Source organism: Tachysurus vachellii, chromosome 9, assembly GCF_030014155.1.
Source record: "Tachysurus vachellii isolate PV-2020 chromosome 9, HZAU_Pvac_v1, whole genome shotgun sequence".
In the NCBI taxonomy this organism is placed as follows: Eukaryota; Metazoa; Chordata; class Actinopteri; order Siluriformes; family Bagridae; genus Tachysurus; species Tachysurus vachellii.
The window spans coordinates 10595804-10618351 of NC_083468.1; the positions used below are offsets into that span (position 1 = coordinate 10595804).

At 36.9% G+C, this 22548-nt stretch overlaps 1 protein-coding gene across 1 annotated transcript; it reads right to left on the reverse strand.

Moving 5' to 3' along the window:
- Positions 1 to 765: 765 nt before the first annotated feature.
- pid1 (phosphotyrosine interaction domain containing 1) lies at positions 766 to 22548 on the reverse strand. The gene is made up of 3 exons (XM_060877630.1): positions 22312 to 22548; positions 9996 to 10142; positions 766 to 4877 (listed from the first exon to the last, which is right to left on the reverse strand). Exons 1-3 carry the CDS (start codon positions 22339 to 22341, stop codon positions 4413 to 4415), a joined length of 642 nt encoding a protein of 213 aa, XP_060733613.1. The 5' UTR covers positions 22342 to 22548; the 3' UTR covers positions 766 to 4412.

The following is a 22548-nucleotide window of genomic DNA, read 5'->3' on the forward strand; positions in this document are numbered from 1 at the left end:
TTTTTTTTTTTTCTTTTTATACATGTCACCGTTTCTGTAATTTGGCTCCAGATTCTGGCCCAAAGAGTTGATGCACTGTTTTATCATATACAGTAGATTGTGTTAAATACATGAGCCAAAACAGCGTCTAATTCTGAGAAAGATTTTATTTTTTATGTTTACTATTCATTTCAGCTATATGACCTTTGTTTTTATGGACTTTTATGTGTGTGTCACCAAATGCAATTTGATTTTGTCGTGCTTTTACCTTTAAGGGGTATTTGACATTCATTTAAATAAGTCATAGCAGTCTGCCACAGCACATTGTAATTAAATTAGCTCTAAATTGGGGATATTTACATCCAAATAACAAATGCTGTAGCAATTAAAACACTTTGTATGTAATTCAGTATGTCTCTTTGCAGGTGTAGTAAAAAAAAACTAGCTATTTTTTTTGTTTTCCGGCACAATCAGGTAAAAGAAAAATAACAAAATGTTGGACATTGAGCTTTCTATTTTAAAAGAAAAGTGGTAGACCGGTTAATATCTATATGAGGGTTATTTCACCTACGCTAAATTGCCTTAGGTGTAATTGAGTGTACAAATGTGTGTACATGTTATCCTATGAGAAATGCCATCCAACCTTCTGCTTTCTGCCTGCATCCAGCATCCCCTGAGCATGGTGTTTACTAAAGATATTTCATATCTCATGCAACAAATTATTTAGAAATATACTGAACATACACAGCTTTTTGAAAAACAACACAAAACATTATTTAGTGCTGGTAAGGAGTTTATAGGTGAGGACTTTTATTTGATAGAAATTCACACCAGACATTTAAAGCTGCTATGGCAGGAAGTGAGAACATTCACAGAAAACAACAGCACACTCACTCATTCTGCTTCTGCACAATACTGACTTTATGTGATTAAACAAAATGTCTATAAACATTCAACTGGAATAATAGAGAACTGATACATCTGTATAAACAAAGGCTTCATGAATACACTGTAGAGATAAATTTATATTCATATTTATATATAGATCTCTTTCTCTCTCTGTTCTACTAATTGTCAGTACAGTTACTTAGATGTTTTATATTTGGAGAACTGTGTGTGTGTGTGTGTGTGTGTGTGTGTGTGTGTGTGTGTGTGTGTGTGTGTGTGTTACATATTCCATAGTCAACTGTACAAGAAAATATATCCACAATCATGTGAACATAACCAATCAACAAGTACCTTAACATAAAAAGTGTGCAGCCTGATATCAAACATTCGCTGCTCAAAAAAAGACAGGAACTGAAACTGATGCTAAGGCTTCATCCCAAATGCTAGAGTTCGTGTCTAGTGTTCCTAAGAACATCGGCCATTTAAAGCCATGTTCACTGTGTTGATCATACAGCCTGACTCACAGTGGACACAGTGCATAAGCTTAGCTAATTAATCTAGAGGAGCTGTAGCTTGTATATAGCTTGTGTGCTGGTTAAAGTAGATCACAGATTATCCCATTTAGTACCAGGTTTTATGTAAAACCTCCCAAATAACAGTTCTCAATCATCAGCACTTGTAAAGAATGGTTCATAATAAAGGCATGTACTGTATTACAGAGTTGCATTTGGGATGCAGCCAGGCAGGTCAATGCAGAGGGAATAAGACAGAACTGAACACAGCACTGTGGAGAATCTGTATTTATACACAGCAATAAATTTGGCTGAGAAACAAATCTATCACTCACTTCAAACCATATATGCAAACACACACACACACACACAGAACACAAAGCGTCACCTAATACTGGTGTCAAAAACCCATTCTGTAAAGATTTACCAATGGTTTATCCATGGTCTTTAGTATAAATCTCTCTCTCTCTCTCTCTCTCTCTCTCACACACACACACACACACACACACACATGCACACACATCTGGCTGTTAAAAACACAATTTTTGAAAATACACTCGGTAAATACTTCAGCTACTCAGGAAACATTGTGTGAAAGAGGGAACAAATTCCAGAGATTCTTACTGGCTAAGGAGAATGCAAGACAGGAATGTCCCACCACTCATACATTTACTGTAACACACAGTGGCTTTGTGTATAGGCTTTTTGGGGTGGGGTGGTAGGGGGGTGTTACTTTTCCCTCAACTATTTTCGCTTACAGCATTCAAGAATGTATTGTTATTCTAGAACAACATTCTTTTACAGCATTCAAGAAGAATTTCCGCGGTATAGAATGTTTGCAGTACTAGAAAAATATATTTCATCACAACGTTATAAAACAACGTTCCTCTTGGCATTTTTTTTAAAGTATCATGATGCTGTAAAACACAATGTTGAAGAACGCTCTAGAACATTCCGGCACAATTGTATTCTAAAACAATCTAACATTCTCAAACAAGATTTCAGCAATGTTTCAAAACAACTCATCATTCTGATGCGTTTGAATAGAACTAAACCATGTTCTAGCTATGTACTGCAAAATTGTTTCACCATTGATGTTCTAGAATAATGCTTAAAACATCTATTGTAGCATCTTGGGACAATGTTCTATTCATGTTCCAGAACATTCAGTAACCAATTTCCAATATACAAAGATCTGTTGAGAGATCCTAAAACATTATTCTAAAGCATGTTTCATCACCAAGTTCCATCACAATCTACTGGACTCACTATTCTCACATTATTTAAAATACTCCATAAGTTAGTCCAATTATATTTTTTGGATGTCCACAAACCTGTAAACTGAGCTAAAAAGTGGAAGCTAATGTAATTTATCCTGAAGTATAACAAGATATTTAACTAATTAACTGCAATGACAATTAAAACAAATTCTCAAATTTCATGGATACTTTTTAGTAGCCATAGGCCTAGTCAATATTAACATTACAATTTTTCAATGAAGTACAGAAAAAGGGAAATGTGTATAAAAAAAGTGACAATTAGATGGCGGAATTTATTGTAAAGCTATTTTTCTATAATAGGTATTTTAATTTAATCTTTGATGATTTCAGGTTTAAAGCTTTTAAGTTGAAAATGTAATGTCAAAATGTAAATGTAATGCAGTAAAAATTGTTTATCTAGAAGCATGATTTTAAAACTACCTGGTACTGCATTGTACTGTACCATGAAATATTTTAAACACTTGTACTGTAGTATGTTATGTTTAAATGTACATATTACAACTTTGAAAACAATATAAATAGGCATATTATCTTTCTGTGCTTGGTGGACTGCCTCCAGATCATACTTGACAGAGGGGAGCTACAAATACTTTTACAAATACTAAGTTTGAGTATGGACTAGTAATCTGTTTGTGATGAGCACCTACTGTAGGCTAGTGATTTTCACCTTTGGTCAAATGTGACATTTTGAAAAAATAATCTTGAATAAATTTTTATATGGTGATGCAGCATTGGCCACTTTTCATCTATGTTCTAGAACAGTGTATGCAAAACAATAATGACGTATCCTGATGTAATATTTTGAACTAACAATGTTCTACAACAATGACACAATATTTGCGGATCCATTAAAAATGCCTGCAATATTCCTCAATGTACAAAATACATGTTATTTACCATCATTTTGGAACAATGTTCCATCCCAATGTACCAGAAGCATGCTAGCAACATTCTAGAACATTCCATCACATTCTAAAACAAATGTTGCATCATGATGCAATATTCAGGAAGAATCTTTCGTATGTTCTAGTACAACAATCCCAATATTTGACGCTCCATAAAAAGCTTGTGCTATTCTAAAACAATGTTCTAGAACAACGGGTGCAATGTTCTAGGGCAACACAATATCAAGGCATTCAAGAAGATTGTTCAAAAATAATGAAAACCATCTTTCTTTCTTTTTTTTAAATAATATAGATACATGTTCTATGGGGTTGCAATACTCTAGAAAGGGGTATACAACAAGGGGTTGAAATACTCTATAAAAGGTTTCCAATGTGATGTTCTAGAACAAGGCTTGTCATATTTTGGAGCAATGTTTTATCTAACACCACATTCCATCATGAGATGGAATATGAGAGCAACAATCTATTGTACAAATCGTCTATCACAATGTTTGCCAAAACTCTAAATGCAGTATTCTATAACAGTATTCTAGAACACACCTGGATCACAATATTGTAGAACAATATTGTAGCACAGCCATGGCAACATTCTGAAACAATAAACTATCGCAGCAGCTGAGAACAACAGTCCATTGTGATGTCCTAAAGTTCTAGATCAAATTTTCATTTCAACATTCTAGAACAATAACAAGATTTGTGAGCAATATGGCTGCAGTGATGCATTTACTTATTAGCCACGAGCTAAGAGAACATTTTGATTTTTTTTTTCTGTATTATCCCACCAAAGACAGAAACAGAGATGGGATCACACATTCCCCCTACAGGTCCCACCCCCTCGACCCTCAGCCTCAGCCATCATCAGGATTGCCATTTGAGTCTTCAGGAATCTCGCGTTCTGATTGGTGGATGCGCCCGTCGGTCCGCATGGAGTGGAAGGTCTTGTTGAAGGCATCCATCATTGCGTGAGCGAGCATCTTGGCAGCACGCTTGCTTTCACACTCCACGGCGTGGCAGTCCATCTGGAACGTCAGGTCCTCGTTGATCTGCCGGTAGATGAATGCAAACACCTTCGGGCTCACCTCATGATCCGCTGTGCAGTATGCGATTTGTGCCACCTGGAATGTCTCCACTGAGTCTGGCGCCTCACTCCGCCCACTCAAGTGGTGCAAACGCACCTGGAAGGGCCGGATCTCCAACAAGCCATCCATGGCGATTGACGAGCACTTTGTATCCCATAATGCCACCACGGCAGACTCAGTGCAGCCTGAAAGGAACTTAGAGCCTGGGATTGTCATTTTCCCAAGATATGTCACCTATAAGAGACACAAAGTGAGAGCTAAGTACAGTTCATAGAAACAGAAGTGTGTTTTTGGTAGATACTCACACACACACACAAACGTTGTGGAGCAACTGGTGTTGTGTCATTTGCCTTAGCATTAGCATGTGTGTGTCTGTGTATAATTTACACACTTGAAAGTCCATTAATTTGAGAAAAAACATCCATATTCTTCTCCTAATTGCATGTACATGTCTACATAAGACTTAAATTCTGCTATGTGAGCAAACATTATTATACTATACACACAACTATACTAAAAGACTGATAAAAAGACCCAATGTCGGTTTCATATAAACAAGATCCATTATGGAGGTAGTCTGTTTGTCTGTCTGTCTGTAGACCTTCTGTGAGCTGCAAGAGGAAATGGCAGTAATATCTACTCTCTGAAGATGATTTGCTACAGAGAGTCAGATGAGTTTTCTCTTACTGGAATGTTGGAACATTAGAGACAACAATCCTTCCTCTCTCTCTCTCTCTCTCTCTCTCTCTCTCTCTCTCTGCATGCTGGGACTGAGTGGGTAGAGCGTTGTGAGTGTGAGAGCATGCTTGTGGCTTTTGTCTCAGGCCTCTTCGCTTGCATATCTTTACTTTTCTATAAATGCACAAACGCGTTATTTTCTTTATCTTTTCTTTATATTCTATTAGCAGTTTAGTTTTAGTTACTTTGCTCCCATGGTATGCAGGGCCTGAATTCACTCACACAGCATCATGGCATGAAAGTGGTGTTCGCAGCGAGCATTGAAAAGTCCTGTTTAGCCGAATTAACAATGAAATTGTCATCTTTCTTAAAAAGGCTGAAAAAAGCTAAAAAGTTGTTAAAAATAGTTATAGATGGAGCATATACCACAGTCCTTCCCCTTCCCAGCGGCATCCAAGAAAGTTTCAAACAATTTCAGCTATATGGCCAAATGTCTTTCGGCCATTTATCAATAATAAAATCCTGGCCGAAGCACTAAATTGTCACAGCAAACTTTTTCCCTTGATCCAGAAGCCAATTACCATTGCTAAAATGTGTTCTCCTTTAGAAGATTTTGTTACATGGTGATAAAAGACAACATGAAGCTAGATTTGGCTTTTAACTTTTTTTAACAGAAAAATGTAAGTTTTGGTTGCAATATCCCAGAACAGGAACGATAATTAAATGGTTAGATAATAATGAGATTCAGATATCCCTGAACCACCAATGGAACAGCAGGCTGAGGTGGCCTGACCGAAGCAGAACAGCGGCAGCCACTCAGCGGGCACGAGGGCAAGGGGGAGCCTGCTGAAGGCAGGTCAGACTCAATAAACAACGCAAACACAGGTATGAGAGTTGCTTTACAAACAAGGAGGTATACTGTCTAAAAAATAGTGAGGAAACTCATTAATGAAATAAATGTGAAGAAAGTAAAGTTTACACATAGAAATAAAGCACCTGTTTTCTCTGGAAGGGTTGTTATTTTTCCTTTATCTGTCATGACTGAGTTTCAGATTGCTACTTTAAATTTGAATGGTGCAAAAGACAGTAAAAAAAGGAGCGAAATTATTTGAGGTACTCCTACAGAAGAAGAATATATGGATATAGCGTTCCTACAGGAAACACACAGTGATTTTATGTATGTGATAGATTGGGAAAGGGAATGGGAATCCGGATTTCGATCTGTAATCACAATTCATCGGCTAACAACGCAGTTGCCATTTTATTTTCTAAGACCCTTTGTCCAGACTCATATGAGGTTAGGATTATTAAAGGAAGTATTATTTGGGCATTCTAATAGGAGATGCCAACTACATGTGGTCTTTGAGGACAACAACCTCCTCCTCATCAATGCACAATTGTCAGACTGTATATTTATAATCACACCCCCTACTGTCACCCAAATGAGGATGAGGTTCCCTTTTCAGTCAGGGTCCTCTCAAGGTTTATCTTTCCCACAGTCGCTTCAGTCACCTGATTAATATTGATTAATATAAATATAAGTCAATATTAATCTTGAACTTTTGTATTATATTAATCTGTATAATATTCAACTTTTAGTATTATGTCTCATGTTCTGAAAAGATGCTTGGAGACAATGTCCTTTGTTAAAAGCGCTATACAAAAGATTTGAATTGAATTGATATAAACAATATCTAGGTATGAGCAGTCAACAGGAGGCAGTGCAGCCCCGTACCACACAGTGATGCAGTTGGTGAGGATGCTCTCAATGGTGCCCTAGTAGAAGAAGCACATGATGGGAGGTGGGACTCCTTCCTTTGCTCAGTTTTGCAGAGGAAGTAGAGGCATGACTGAGCTTTCTTGGCCAGCGATGTGGTGTTTGTCATCCAGGAGAGGTTCTCAGAGATATGCAGCCTTATCAAATTTACTTGAACAATTTAGTTCCCTGACTTCCACCAAAATTAACTGGAATAATAGTGAGGCACTACTATTTGGAAAGTGGGACACAAATATTTTAATAGTCAATAATCTAGTGGAGTCATCCCTGTGGCACAAGCCAGCTTGCCTAGACCCTGCTCTAAGTTTCTTAGCAGAGATACAATCTGTAATTGGATTCGGCAGTGTGTACTATACATGCCAAAGGAAGGTGGTGGTCAGGGACTCACCCATTTTCAAAGCAGGACGGCTGCATTTTGTCTGCAGTTTGTGCAAAGACTCATTTACGGACCACCTGAAGCCAACCGGAGAACTGTAGCATGCGCTTTATTAAATAGCATGGAGGGACTGGGACTCAACACATCGTTATTACTTTTGGACCCTGGGAAATTAAACACTTTTAAATTGCCAGTCTCTTAGAGGAATCTTCAGGAGGAGGAGTCTATTCAGCCAATGGATGACAGAGACCACGGATTCTATCCACTGGTTGCTGAAGGAACCATTGATACATGAAGCTGTAATCTATAATTACAACTTTAAGACAAACCTTCACAGATGCAGAGACCACAGCAACACACTTGAAGATCAGGTCAACACAACCAGCCATGCAGCTCCTGGAAAGCTTCTCTCTCAGTAGATGAAATGCAAATGGTGAAGGACTGGTTCATAGGAGAAAGACTTTTATTTTCTGATGATGCTTTTTCTGCCCTACTTTTGTCTCCAAAACTGGACAAGTGTGAAGGTAGCTTGTTAGATTTCCTTAATTCTTGTTCTCTAGATCTTGCTTCAAGCTCAAGCAGAGTTCTTTATAGAGCAGCATGTGTAAAGGCTAATAACAAGAATATTTTAGATAAAAGGACACACCTTGGCATTCGGTGCATGGATTGAGTCAGATAAATGAGAGTGGAGAGCCTTGTATAAGCCAGTATAGGTGGAGAATTATTTATGGGATTATTGCAGTCAATGCTTTTATTTCAATTCTAAATCCTGAAGTTAAACCTAAATGTCCAGTTTGCACGTAAAAAGAAAGTTTTGAGTTAGACCGAAACCCATCTTTGACTTATTGAATAGCATGTTTTGTTGTTTAAACGAAATGTTTTCAGTGAGAACCTTTATCCTTGGGTATTTGTATGTTGGGAAGAATCGATTTGTATGTCAACTGTTTGATTTAATTTTAGGGTAAACAAAATTAGCGAATTACATGAGTAGAAAGAGCAGGATAGAACAGGGAACTGGACAGAATGCTCAGCTGCTGTTTGTGAGCTTGATGAAGGCAAGAATCTTGATTGACTTTTACATTTATGAGTCAACTGACAATATTGTAATCTTTGAGTCAATATGGTGCAGCAATGAGGCGTCTGTGGTGTGGCTTGAAATTAGTTGTCATTTTTGTCATTATTTATTTATTTATTTATTTATTTACTTGTCATAAAATTTATATTAATTTTTATATGTAATAAAGACATAAAGACTTATTAAAATTCAATTCTCTCTCTCTCTCTCTCTCTCTCTCTCTCTCTCTCTCTCTCTCTCTCTCTCCTACTATTAAGTCCATTATTGTATACCCTGAGTGCATCTCCATGTGTGTGTGTGTGTGTGTGTGTGTGTGTGTGTGTGTGTGTGTGTGTGTGTGTGTGTGTGTGTGTGTGTGTGTGATTTATAGTGTTGCAATGGACAGTGTCTCTGTAGGAGAAAAACACATTTTTCCAGATTTCCTTGTCAAGACAAACAGAAAGAAAGACAGAGGGGTCTTAAATGCGGTGAAACATAAAAACATTTTTTCCTTTATCTTTCAAAAACAGTTTTGAGTGAAATTAGACCGCTATCTTCATTCTTCATAGCTTCCTGTTATAAGACACCCATAAAAAATGATTAAAGATTATTAAAACTGTTTCTAGATTTGACTTATTTCAGGTTTTAACTTTTCGTATTGTGTTGGCAGATCAGCGCTTCAAGCGCAAACTTAGTACATATTAATTTAGGTAATAACAAGGTTTAATAATCTAAGTGAATTGCAACCTAATAATAATTTTTTTAAATAAATTCAAGACATTTTCAGTTTAACTCATTCTTTGTAGTGGAGGTAGACGTCATATAAATTTACCAGCATATAAAAATACTCCAGTGTACTTCTCTTATAAGCTACTTATAATCTTAGGCAAAAAAGTATATCACAATCTTTCATATATATTTGAATGACTCATTAACTTGTCAGATCTGAGAACAGTGTGTGAACATGGTGAGACATCTACAGAAACCCAAAAGGAGAAATGAGTTTTCTTGTGTTTTTTGTCTCAGACAAAAACAGGTGAGAGCCAAGACTTAAGCAGATTTAATTTCCATCTGATCTTATTGTTGTCTTGAAGAATCTTTAGAGGTTAAAAAACAGATGTATTTTAAGATTTGTTTTCCAGGCTAGGCCCTAGACCCTGACCAGAATTAGCAGTTACTGAAATAAGTGACTAACTGTTTTAGGATTTTATTGATTAGCTATTTTCGCTAATGCTTTAGCTAATCCCAGGCTACTATGATGCCGATAAGAAGTAGTAGCCACAGAGATAACATTTTGTGTTTTCTATACTATTAGAGTAATGATATATCATTATTGTTAAAGGTCCCTTACACACTATATTGGCATATGATATGATGATAATCTAGTGAGTTCTTGTTATTCCACTAGTTTCTGCACCTTATAAATGGTGTGTTTATGTGATTGTGGTGTGTATGTGTCTGTCATACCTTATAGCCAGTGTGTGTGCGTTGTTTTGTGGTGTGTGTTGTGGAGCAGAGCTCGATGGCCTCCGGTTCATGAAAGATGACACTCGGCAGTGAGTCTTTACGTAGTGTCAAAACATTCAGCTTTGACTTCAACATGTTCTGGAAATGCTGAGAGAGACAAGGAGAGAAATAGAGAGAGAGAGAACATAATTATTTTTACATTTTATTGAATGCATAGACTGACAGCATTTACATGCCTTTGGTGTAAATGTTTTGCTCCATTATCCATTCAAATACTAACCAGAGCTGAAACTGTGTTATTTCACAAACTTTTTGGAGCCAGTCACCAACTAACAATAAAAAAATTGACCATTGACCCTTTCAGAATGAATTCACTCACTCACTCACTCACTCATTTTCTACCGCTTATCCAAACTACCTCGGGTCACGGGGAGCCTGTGCCTATCTCAGGCGTCATCGGGCATCAAGGCAGGATTCACCCTGGACGGAGTGCCAACCCATCGCAGGGTAAGAATGAATTTATTTCATGAATATTATTTAGATTCTTGAAATAATATTATCTAGATAATTGTAATTCCTGATTTTTTCAACTAATAGAAAAAAGGTCTGAATAGACTTTGGTGCTTGATCTCTTCAATATAATAAGACTGATGAAGTGGGTTGATATAAAATTCGATGAAAATCATCCATCGGTTTAAAAACCATAACCACTAGCAAAGACTAATAGAAATTTGTTCTATTGCTTGAAAAGTGAGTTTTTTTAAGAAGCATCTAATGGTTTTCATAAATAATTTTGGGTACTAAAACAGCACCACTGTCATTATACGATATCGTCCACATCTGGCTTCTGAACATGTATTTTATAGATAAGCAAAAAAACAATTATTAAACAAATATATATATTTTTCTTACAGCAACTCTCATTCTATTAAGAATGAATGAATGATCAATTTAAGCATAATTTAAACAGCATCCTCTATTTAATTCTCTTTGAAACACAATGCAATGCAATTCATAATTAAATGCAAGCATTTTAACTTTATTAATCTGGATATGTTTATAAATGTAAATTTAAAATAATATAATTTTATCTGATGACAGTTTCCTGTATCATTAGAATGTAAATCATCATTACATGAGGTTTCATATCACTAACCAGTAGTTTAACCTAAATGTCTCTCAATTTGTCTTTGTATGTAAAAGTATTTACATACAAAGACAAATTGATTTTATTATATGTATACTTTATACTTGATTATATTTGCACTTTAAATGTAGAATTTGAAAGTGATTTTTAGTAATAGAGGTTCAATACAAAAATAAATAAATAAATAAATAAAATTTATTAAATATAAGTACATCATGAATATCATACTCTGTAAACTAGTACAATCTCAACAAATGTAGGCAGAAGAAGAACCAGACAGGAATATAAACAGACTGATTACATAATCTAAAATAAATCTAATCAGGAATAATATTTTCGATGTGCAGTGAGTTGGTGGAGTCAGAGCAACAAGGAAAAGGTTTCAAGGTCATCTGTATGTGTACACATTACACAAATCTGGCTTTAGCAAACAAACAGTTTATCTGACAGTGTTTAATTATTTACTATTATTCAATGTTTAGTCATTTAGCCTTTTTATATTTTAAATGAGTTCATTTGTTATATGCTTAATTTTTATAGATTCTTTTGTTTCATTGGCTCAGCAACGTTAAACACAGAATTCCTATGCCATAAAGGAAGAGAGAGAGAGAGAGAGAGAGAGAGAGATCAAAACACCAAAAGAAAGTAATACAGAAGGGGGAAAATATGAGAGAAAAAGAGAGGTTGCTGCAAAAAAAGAGGTCACTTTTGTTAGTTTCCTTCTGGAAGGTAAATTCCCAGAATTTATACAGACTCTAATCCAGATTGTGAAAGTGGTGTTTTGCAACTGAGTGGCTGTGATTTAGACTGTGTGTGTGTGTGTGTGTGTGTGTGTGTGTGTGTGTGTGTGTGTGTGTGTGTGTGTGTGTGTGTGTGTGTGTGTGTTTAAAAGTATCAGCATGCAAACCCAAAAGTGTCTGGCTGATCTTAGTAAACTGAAACTGTTGAATGTTCAGTGTTGAATTTTCATTAATAATGTTATAATAACAATTAATAACAATTAATGTTATTGTCCAGCTCTACCACTAATGACTTTTTATATTAGGGATCAATTCAATAAGCAGTATTTTTGAAAAAAGAGAACAGAATTAACACTCAACTTATTTTCTTTGTTATGCTACTTTCACTCACTCCCCCCCCCCCCCCCCCCCCACACACACACACACACACACAGACACACACACACACACAATAGGTCAACACTAAACTAAAGATAATGTACCTCCCCTATACGGTTAACATGTCTTGTACTTCAACCTACTGGTACAAGCGTATGAGCTCCAGTGTGCGTTTTTGTTTTCAATAAAAAAAAAACATTCTACGTCAATGGACAAAAATGTCTATAATATGATATTCCTGAGACAATTCTACACATACGCCATGCGTCAACTGAGACAGATCAAACGTTATGCATAACTAAATTTAAGTATGAATGACGTCTGAGTGAAAGGTGACAGACAGAAGCAGGCAGCCGATCAGGAGAAAGAGAATGAGAGCGCATGAGAGTGTAAAGAAAGCAAGTGGTGCTCAGTACATAGCTTGCAATAAGACTGTTCTACCAGATACACCAAAATTCCAGTGTCACATTACAGGTAACGTTAAATATCAAATAAATATCAAACTACACATGTCCTCTAATATGTTATTTCTTTTAAAATAATTAATTTGTTTTAAGATATTCTAAAGATAATAATAAATATGGGCTACACTCCATCCATACACTACACTGCTTATCTATATGGGCTGTAGGGAACCGGGATTCGGTCCTATGAGATTCGTAGCACAAAGTGGTGAACACCTTGGGCAGGATGCCAGTCTATCTCAGGACACAATCATACACACACTCACTCTGTCAGAAAAACGGGGTGTCTTCAGTGATAAAAACCCTGACCCAAATGCGGGGATAGCAAAAACATGATTTATTAAGTAAAACACAAACAAAATAGAAAAACGGGAAAATGGGGAAAAGAAACAGAGACTCAAAAACCAAGACAGAGAACATGAAGACAATACAATGATGAAAAAGGGAAGACAGTTAGAGACATAAGGAATTGGTGTGCAGAGGCTATTATATCACACTCAAGTTATATAAATGCAGAGCAAAAGAAGAAGAGGATGCTAGAAATGAGGAACAGAAAGAAGGAAGGAGGACAGGGGGTGGGGGGGCAGGAAACACGTTCAAGCTAAATCAGCAATTTCAGACAGAGAGAGAGAGAGAGAGAGAGAGAGAGAGAGGTGGTGAGAGTTACACAGTGGTGTGTGTGTCTCAGTAGGGCAGCAGTTCTGTGGTATTCTATTAAAAATATTTTGACTAAGTTCTTTTTTATTCCAGAATGTGTATGTGTGTGCATGTGTGTGTGTGTGTGGGTGCGTGCGTGCATGCATGTGAGTGTGTTATACCTCCAACTAGAGTTTGGACAGTGTGTTAGAGGAAAAACATTTAAGTAAAACACCAGGTGAGAGTCAAAGCAGTCTCTCTATGTCTCTGTCTGTGTCTTTCTCTTTCATTCTCTCTCTCTGTGTGTGCGTGTGTGTGTGTGTGTGTGTGTGTGTGTGTGTGTGTGTGTGTGTGTGTGTGTGTGTGTGTGTGCGCGTGTGCGCGTGTGTGTGTGTGTGTGTGTGTGTGATGGGTTTAACAGGTCAGGTGAATCTGACCAAACACCACAGAGAGAAAAACAGACATAAAGTAAGACAGAGAGAATTTTGACCAGTTATGTGTAATTCTTTATACCTGGATAAGTATAATACGTTAGATTAGATTTAATCAAAATAAATCAAAATCGATTCACCTGATTCAGTCTACTATTGTTCCATGCTGAAATCTAACTGTGACAATGTCCATATGTGCTTGTTCAACATCTCATTCCAGATGCAGTCCCCCATTTGCTGTTATAATAAACTCCTCTCTTCTGGGAAGGATTTTTACTAGATTTTGGAGCATGACTGTGGGGATTTGCTCAGCTACAAGAGTATTTATCAGGTCAGGCTCTGATGTCGGGCTTAGAGGCCTGGGCTTTGGTCGGCATTCCACTTTATCTCAAAGGCGTTGAGTAGGGTTCGAGTCAAGTCACAGGGTCTTAATAGACCTTATTTTGTGCAGTTCAAGCACAGGCACAGCAGCTTACTACCCCTTCTATCTCATCATAAGCACTGTGAAATCGAAAATCTGATTAAAACCAGATATCAACAGAAAATAATGTGGCGTTATTAAGTGTAGTATTACAAATGCATGCATGTAATGAAAAGCATGTCTCAACCCACTATCTAGAGTTACTGTTTACTTTGATGTGTTATAGCATTAATTCTCTAAGGCAGTGGTGGCAATCATTTTCTTCATGGCCCACATTCATTTAACAAACTTGCCAAAAACGTTTTTCAGTTTCAAAATTACTCCAAATATCCAGTCTTAAGGCGTCATTTTATTTTATTATTTTTTAATTTATTATCCCACATATAATTATTGTAAATAATGAGGCCTAACTGCTACCTTTAGTTATAGGATTATCCTCACCATTCAATCAGAGAAGTAATAGTAGTGAGACATAGTGTCACTGATATCTCTTAACACCTGAAAGTCTGTTCCTGTCCTGGCTTTTGATAAAGTTCACTTAAAAAATGCAGATTCCTGAGCCCAGAAACCAGACCCTGAATCTGGTGTCCCCAGAGGTCACTCGCAATTTTTTGTGTTGCTCTTTGAGCAAATCTGATTTGGACATTTCCAAGATCTCCAGGTGAAGAGATGCTTGGTGCAGAGTTTCAGGTAACCTTTTGTCCTCTGCCACTGGCTGTCTGCAGAAATGTTGAATGGTTGTCATAGAAACAAAGAGAATTTCTTGAGAGAATGAAGCTTACAATTCGCTCTTTGAAATTCTCTATCAGCCTTACCATGAACAAACAAATCATGGAATCTTCTTGCATTTTCTTCATGTTACATTGTTGGTACACTTAGAGGAGTGCAGTTAGTCTCATTCAAACAAGGCAGAGAACCTTAAACAGAGAACTTTGAGTCACTTCACTGTTATGTGACAACAAATCCCCTTGCTTCATTGGATAATCCCACCTGAACACACACCCTATAACCGTCACTGACTGCTGCCACAAAACACACTGAGCACCTTACTTAAGTCTTAATCTGTATATACTATATATATATATATATATATATATATATATATATATATATATATATATATATATATATATATATATATATATATTATTGGATTTTTCATTCATTGCTATTCTTTTTGTAAGGGAGACGTGCAAAGTAAGATTTTCATTGTATGGTCTAAACTATTGTGCTTTCACTGTGTACATGACAATAAACCATTTGAATCTTGTATCTAATCCTGTACCTACGAACTGCCGCTATAATCTGAAAGACTGTCCGGCACTCATCCCACGACTCTGATTTATAATATGCTCCTTTCACCACACTTAGTCCTACAGTAATAATTCATCATCCAACTATTCAGTGTCACCCAGATGAGAATGATTTCCATTCCTGAGTCTGGTTCTTCTCAAGGTTTCTCTCTCATGTCACCTCACTTAGTTTTTCCTTGCCTCTGGCCTCTGGATTGCTCAATAGACAAATACAATTTAATCATGATGTTCAGCTGACATTTCCTTCAGCAGAACTCTGAAGATACGAGGCTGTAGACTGGAACTCCCACGAATGAAAATGACAAGTTTCATCCCTGTGTATATAGGGTTCTTTATTTTCCTACACAGTTTGGTACGATGGTTTGTAATAAACGATGCAGTGAACTGTTGTTAGTACTGGGGTAGTAACAGTTTGTTTAAAAGACCCTTGGGCCATCCAACTTGTCCATGTTCTTTTTACTAACAACACAGTATCTACAAAAATTTAATGAAACCTGCAAATACACTGCCGTTGCATTTCTAGTCATGATTTTATGGACAGTGGTGGAAATGAGTACGCTGTTGTCTATTATTGTTGTCTTACTATTATTATTAACCACCTTGCATAGGACTACAGTTTGAGAGCATGTAAATGAGCTGGATTAACATCTGTATGGTCTAATAGAATAACACAATATTTGTGTCAGCTCTTACTTTAAAGCAAAAAGCATTAAAGCAAAAAACTTAAGTACTATAGCCTTAAGGTTCTAAAACCATAAAACCCTAAGGTACTACATGTTCTGCATTCTTATAAACATAAAGCTTTTACAGTATAAATCATTCATCCTTAATTAGAGCCTTATATCCATAAGGCTCTAGCACTTACAAGCTGTAATGTACTAAATTCCTAATTTCCTAAATGACAATATTCTGCAGCCTAACAATGTAAAGTTCCTCAAGCCTTATACACCCTGAAACCCTGCAGTCCTAAATCCTTACAGAGCTATAGACGAACATTAAAATGGTGCCCTAAAATATCACACACCTACACAACCTTCTTCTGAATTGTAAGTCGTGGTGAACACACAATATGACTATTGTCCATGTTAAATAATTTGCTGTATCATATATTGTATAACGTGACAGCAAGTACACAGAAACTGTGAGGCAGGTGGAGGAAAAAAAACAGCAGCCATCCTCATCTGACTCATAACTTACTCACATGCACACAGACACACATACATAAATACAGTTCTGTCGTTGCTGTAGCAACGACATCATAAATGAGTCATTGTGGTAATAGAAGAAGGATTCGCAAAGAATAATATGAGGCATGCTATAATATACAACATCATCACGGACAGCTCCTAATACAACAACTGTAAGAGAACTGCACCGAACAAGAAAGAACGTTGAAGAAAACACTGCCGTTCATCACCGCCATGGCAACGGGCTGTGGCAAGGCAGCAGTGGTTGTCAAGGTAACCCTTTAAAGGACAAAAAAGCAAGTGTGCATTCAGAGGAACAAAAAATTGTGTATCAGAAAAAAAGGTGTGTGTTGTATCTATGTGTGTGTGTGTGTGTGTGTGTGTGTGTGTGTGCCAGTGATAGTGCTGCTGTCCTTGTAGTTAGCATCTCTTTATATAATCCCTATCTACTAAAAGTACATGAATCTTACACTCCTGTTATAGAGTATGCAGAGAATTGTTTAGAAATATTCTTATTTGGTACTCAATATTACATTTTTTAATATTCAGCACTTTAGAAAACTTTAGTAAACTCAGTGGTTGTTGTCTACAAGTGTCTGGCAGGGCAAAATTAAATACAAATATCTTAATACCATTCATAATATGAAATACTATAATTATTTGGCTATATCATTGAGCACTCACTCACAGACTGACTCACTGACTCACGCACTCACTCACTGACTCACTCGCTCACTGACTCACTCACTTACTGACTCACTCGCTCACTAACTCACTCACTCACTCACTGACACACTCACTCACTGACTGACTCACTCAATCATTCACTGACTCATTCACTAAATTACTCACTCACTCACTCACTCAGTGACTGACTCACTCAATCATTCACTGACTCACTCACTAAATTACTCACTCACTCACTCAGTCACTCACTCACTCACTTACTCACTCATTCACTGACTCACTCACTCAGTCATTCACTGACTCACTCACTCACTCACTTACTCACTGACTGACTCACTCAATCATTCACTGACTAACTCACCAAATTAATCACTCACTCACTCACTCACTCACTCACTCACTCACTGACTCAGACACTCACTCACTCACTGACTCACTCACTCACTCACTCACTCACTCATTCACTGACTCACTCACTCACTCACTCACTCATTCACTGACTCACTCAATCATTCACTGACTCAATCACTGATTCACTCACTCACTGACTCACTCACTCATTTATTCCACACACAAAAACAAACATACTAGGTGATCAATAAAAATCCCCAAAGATTCACTCAATCCTCCTCCACCCCCACAAAAGCACATTTTACTGAAACGCACAAATGCTATATGGTCCAAGCAGATCAAACAAAGCAAATGTTTAAAAATTATAATGCTAGATTCCAAGTGACAAACTACAGAGCAAAAAAGCCAAATGAAACAGATGTGACTGTCATTAAGGGCTGCGTCCCAATATATCACAAGTACCAAAAAAAAGTATAAAGGTTTTGTTGAAAATAACAAGGTTCAATTAAAAAAAGAAATTTTCTGTTACTGATGTGGCGATACCAACAAAAGCACTCTCTAAAGCTTCCAGTCAAGTTGAGAAGGAATAACGATGGAAGGAGGTGAAGAAAAATAAGGACTGAAAGTTTACAGATTACTGTACTTGTGAAATCAAACTCGAAAAGTGTGCCGTTCCCCTGAGAGTATGTTTAAGCAAAGCTGCTGATTGCTCAGCTGCTGCAACACCTGCAACATACTGACACCAAAAACCATCAGTTAAAATTTCACCAACATGTTGTGGGATTCACTGGGAAGGTTCCGTTATTTATGAATATATACATTTTTTGAAAAACTTAACACAAAAAGGAAGTTTGTATTCTGTTATGCACTTTGGCCTGGATGTATGATAGAAAAAGTAATGAGACAAATAGTAGGTGGAATTAGAGATCAGCAAAAGTTATACTACATTTTACACACACACACACATACACACACAAACATACATACTCACACACACACAAATACAACACATACACACACACACACACCTGTTTACATGAGAAGTTTCACAGTTTAAGTAACATTTATGTGGTAATTTAAACCACTCAGCCCGGACACACATTCCTTTGCATACCAACCATAAAACAGTAAAATGTGTTTCAGCTCACAGTCAAAGAAAGAAATCTCTCTCTCTCTCTCTCTCTCTCTCTCCCTCTGTCTCTCTCTCTCTCTCTCTGTCTCTCTCTCTCTCCCTCTGTCTCTCTCCACAGACACAGATGTAAATGTGTTTTGTCTACACACCAAGATAAATGAACCCACGTTATAATCTTAATGTTCAATAACAATGATTATTAAAGCATATGATGTTGAGTTTACACACCACAAGAACTTTGTGCTGACACACTCAAGCACACACACACAAACACCTGTGTAACGAATTAACGTCATGGTTGTGGTGTGTAAACCATTTTATCCCACCATTCTTTTACTGCACAACTGAGAATGATGGCGCTGGGATCATTTACTATGTGATTTGGTCCTGTTGTGCCTTTCAGAGTCTGTGTGTGTGTGTGTGTGAGTGAGTTGGGGGGTGATTGTGTGTAAGTTCACTCTGAGCATCTGGAGTGCATTAAAGGAGCAGCACATGGAAATACCACTCATTCACCACCATTTCACTCATAAAGGGACAAAGTAACATGAAAACCCACACTCTACCAGGCCAGGACATTATTATTCACATGTGACCATAATTGCCAAACTTTTTAATCACAATTTTTGTTTACAAATTTCATGTCAGTCTTATACTATAAACCAAACCACACTCATAAATGGTGGATACGTTAATTACATTTAAATGTAGTACCACAATTACAAATATCATCAATAGTCAGCTGTAAAACATCAAAGATTAAGTTCAGCCGTCAGAAACAACAGAAGGGTCAAAATAAAATGTACATATTCTATTTAATAATGTTAAACCAAATAGTCCAAACAAACTCATTTAAAAACAAAAGCTCAGAGTTACTAGAATTTCTCTATGCCAGCTAAAATCAGAATGTAAAAATAGAAGAATTGGCAGAACCCTCGCTGAGGAATGAACTTAGTGTTGTGTAATACGGAAACACACAGACACACACACACACACACACACACACTCACATACACACAGCCTGTAAACAGATGTGAGGTAAATCAGGAGATTCCAACTCTTGACGTTCAGCACCATGTGGTGAACCTCTTGCTCATTAATACACAAGCTATAATAATACACTAATGCTAATAAGAACAACGGTAATCCACTTAACACTAAATCTCAGAATGAATGATATAAACAAGGTTTGCTGTAAACATGACGTATTTTAGACTGTGTCTCAAAAATTAGGCTTTGATAAAAGAGCTTTTATTATGAGAAATGTTTAAAGAGCAAGTGGTTTGGGATGAGGTACATCCATGATTAGCCATTTTATCCTGTATCATGTACACTTAGCATATAGGTCATTTTAGGTAAACTATAATGGCCAAAGGTTTTTGGACAGCTGACCATCACACCATGTGTTTTTTTTGAACATCCCATTTCAACCTCTATTCTTCTGGGAAGGCTTTCTACTAGGTTTTGAAGCATTGCCTTGGGGATTTGCTCATTTAGCCACAAGATCACTAGTGAGGTCAGGCTGTGATGCTGAATGAGGAGTCTTGAGGGAGTAAAGGTCAGGTCTCTGTGCATGTTCTTCAAGATCTTCCACTTCAACCATGGTTTAAGCATGGGACGCTGACTGCGCCACATGTCTTCATGCATCTTGCTTTCTGCACAGGGGCATTGTCATCCTGGAACATGTTTGGGCCTTTTAGTTCCAATAAATGGAAATGTTATGCTACAGCAAACAAATACATTCTATACAGTTGTGTGTTTCCAACCTTGTGAACATCTACATATGCGTCTGATGGTGAGATGTCCACAGATGTTTTGGCCATATGAACAGTATGTATGTAATAACTTTTGGCCGTATGGCTACGTACACTGTGTCAGCCCCCCTCTCCCCTAGAAAGGAACAAATATAGAACTACTACAGTATGTGTTGTAGAGCAAAGACACTATGTACAGAAAGCACCTGAATAAAATACGAAAAACAGAAGGGGAATAGGGAGGAAACCAAAGTTTCTCTATTAAAACCTCTGCTGTCATTACCACACTGTATCTCCTGCTTACTGAACCTTTCAAGTCAGGTCTTCATTTGGTTAAACAGTACAATGATTTAATACTGTTGCTGTACCAACTTAAATGTGTCCTGATTTTCAAACCTTTTGTACCATTATTTATTCACCATCAGTTATTCATTGTTCTGTGATGATACCAGTCTCTTAACAAAAAACAGTAAATCTGTGGTCTCTGTGCTACGATCCTATGTGAGCTAGCAAGCTGTATTTTTTTAGGACGATGTATTTATACATCTTTACTTGGACTGGATTATATGACAATTTATAGCACATATATTCATACCTCATATAAAAAATGCGCTTGTTCCAACATGTTACTGTTTCTATAGTAATAAGGACTTGCATGGCAGATGCTTCAGAAATTTTCAGAAATGTCGTGATTCAAAAAAACCACTAAAAAGTTATTAGTATGTTGTGTTGAATTGTAATCACTAGCAAATTGCTGTGGTATAAGATTGAGCAAATAAAAAATCATGGTACATTGAAATTGATAAGCAAAAACTTAGTCCCAAAGTTTTTTATTCCTAAAATATTATCAATTCCACAACAAGTGGCATCACAACACAATACTATGTTGCTGACGATACTTATTTAGAAATCCTATATATTATATTGTGAAAAGATCTTAAGGTATCATTGTGTATTTTTGTCATATCACCATCGCTGTTCTTCACTCAGAATTGTTGTATTGTTTCTTATGGTCTATATGTTACTATTTTTATTTAAACAGTCAAGTTGTGTTCAGTCGTGCAAGTAAAATACGTGTTAATAATAATAATAATAATAATAATAATAATAATAATAATAATAATAATAAAGCAACAGGTGTTATCAATAGGTAGGCCTGAGTGCATTAATGACTGCTTAAGTGACAAATTTGATTTCTCCTGTATATTAAACTTTCCTGATAATAATAGTAAAAAAAAAATAATAATAATAAATAATAATAATAATAATAATAATAATAATAATAATAATAATAATAGGAAGAAGAAGAAGAAGAAGAAGAAGAAGAAGAAGAAGAATGTACTATGAGTACTTTGTCATTCTTGCATGCAAAATAGTATAATCATGGTGGGAGGAAGGAGGAGGGAGGGATGTTGCTTTTGGACCCCCTGCTCTGCTTCAACAAGAAGAACCAAATGGAGAAAGAAAGTCGGTGTGATTCCTCAGGAGAAACCCATAGAAGCGCCAGCTGGGTTAAAGGCCAAAATGGAGCCGAACCGAATGAACGTTACTTTTAAACAGATCACAGCAATGTGCCTTGACTTCCACAGAGTCTGGTGAACATCTGGATCTGTGAGTGCACATCGCCTGACTGGAATGTGGAGGAGCGGAAATATGCAGAATAAACGGTTCGTCTTACCTGCAGTCTCTCAGTCGCAGGCTGCCACATTGTAGCGGATTAACGGCACCGACCGGGTTCCTTCAGTTCACATCTGCCTGCACAGGCGACCTTCTTCTTTCTCCTCTTCCTCACTGCTGGTTCTCCTTTTTTTTTCTTTCCAGGCAAATATGCCGAGAAAACACACGCAGCAAATTCCAACGGTACGAGACGAAGAAGCTCCGCCTGCGAAAACATACGGCTCTTCCTCCCTCCTCC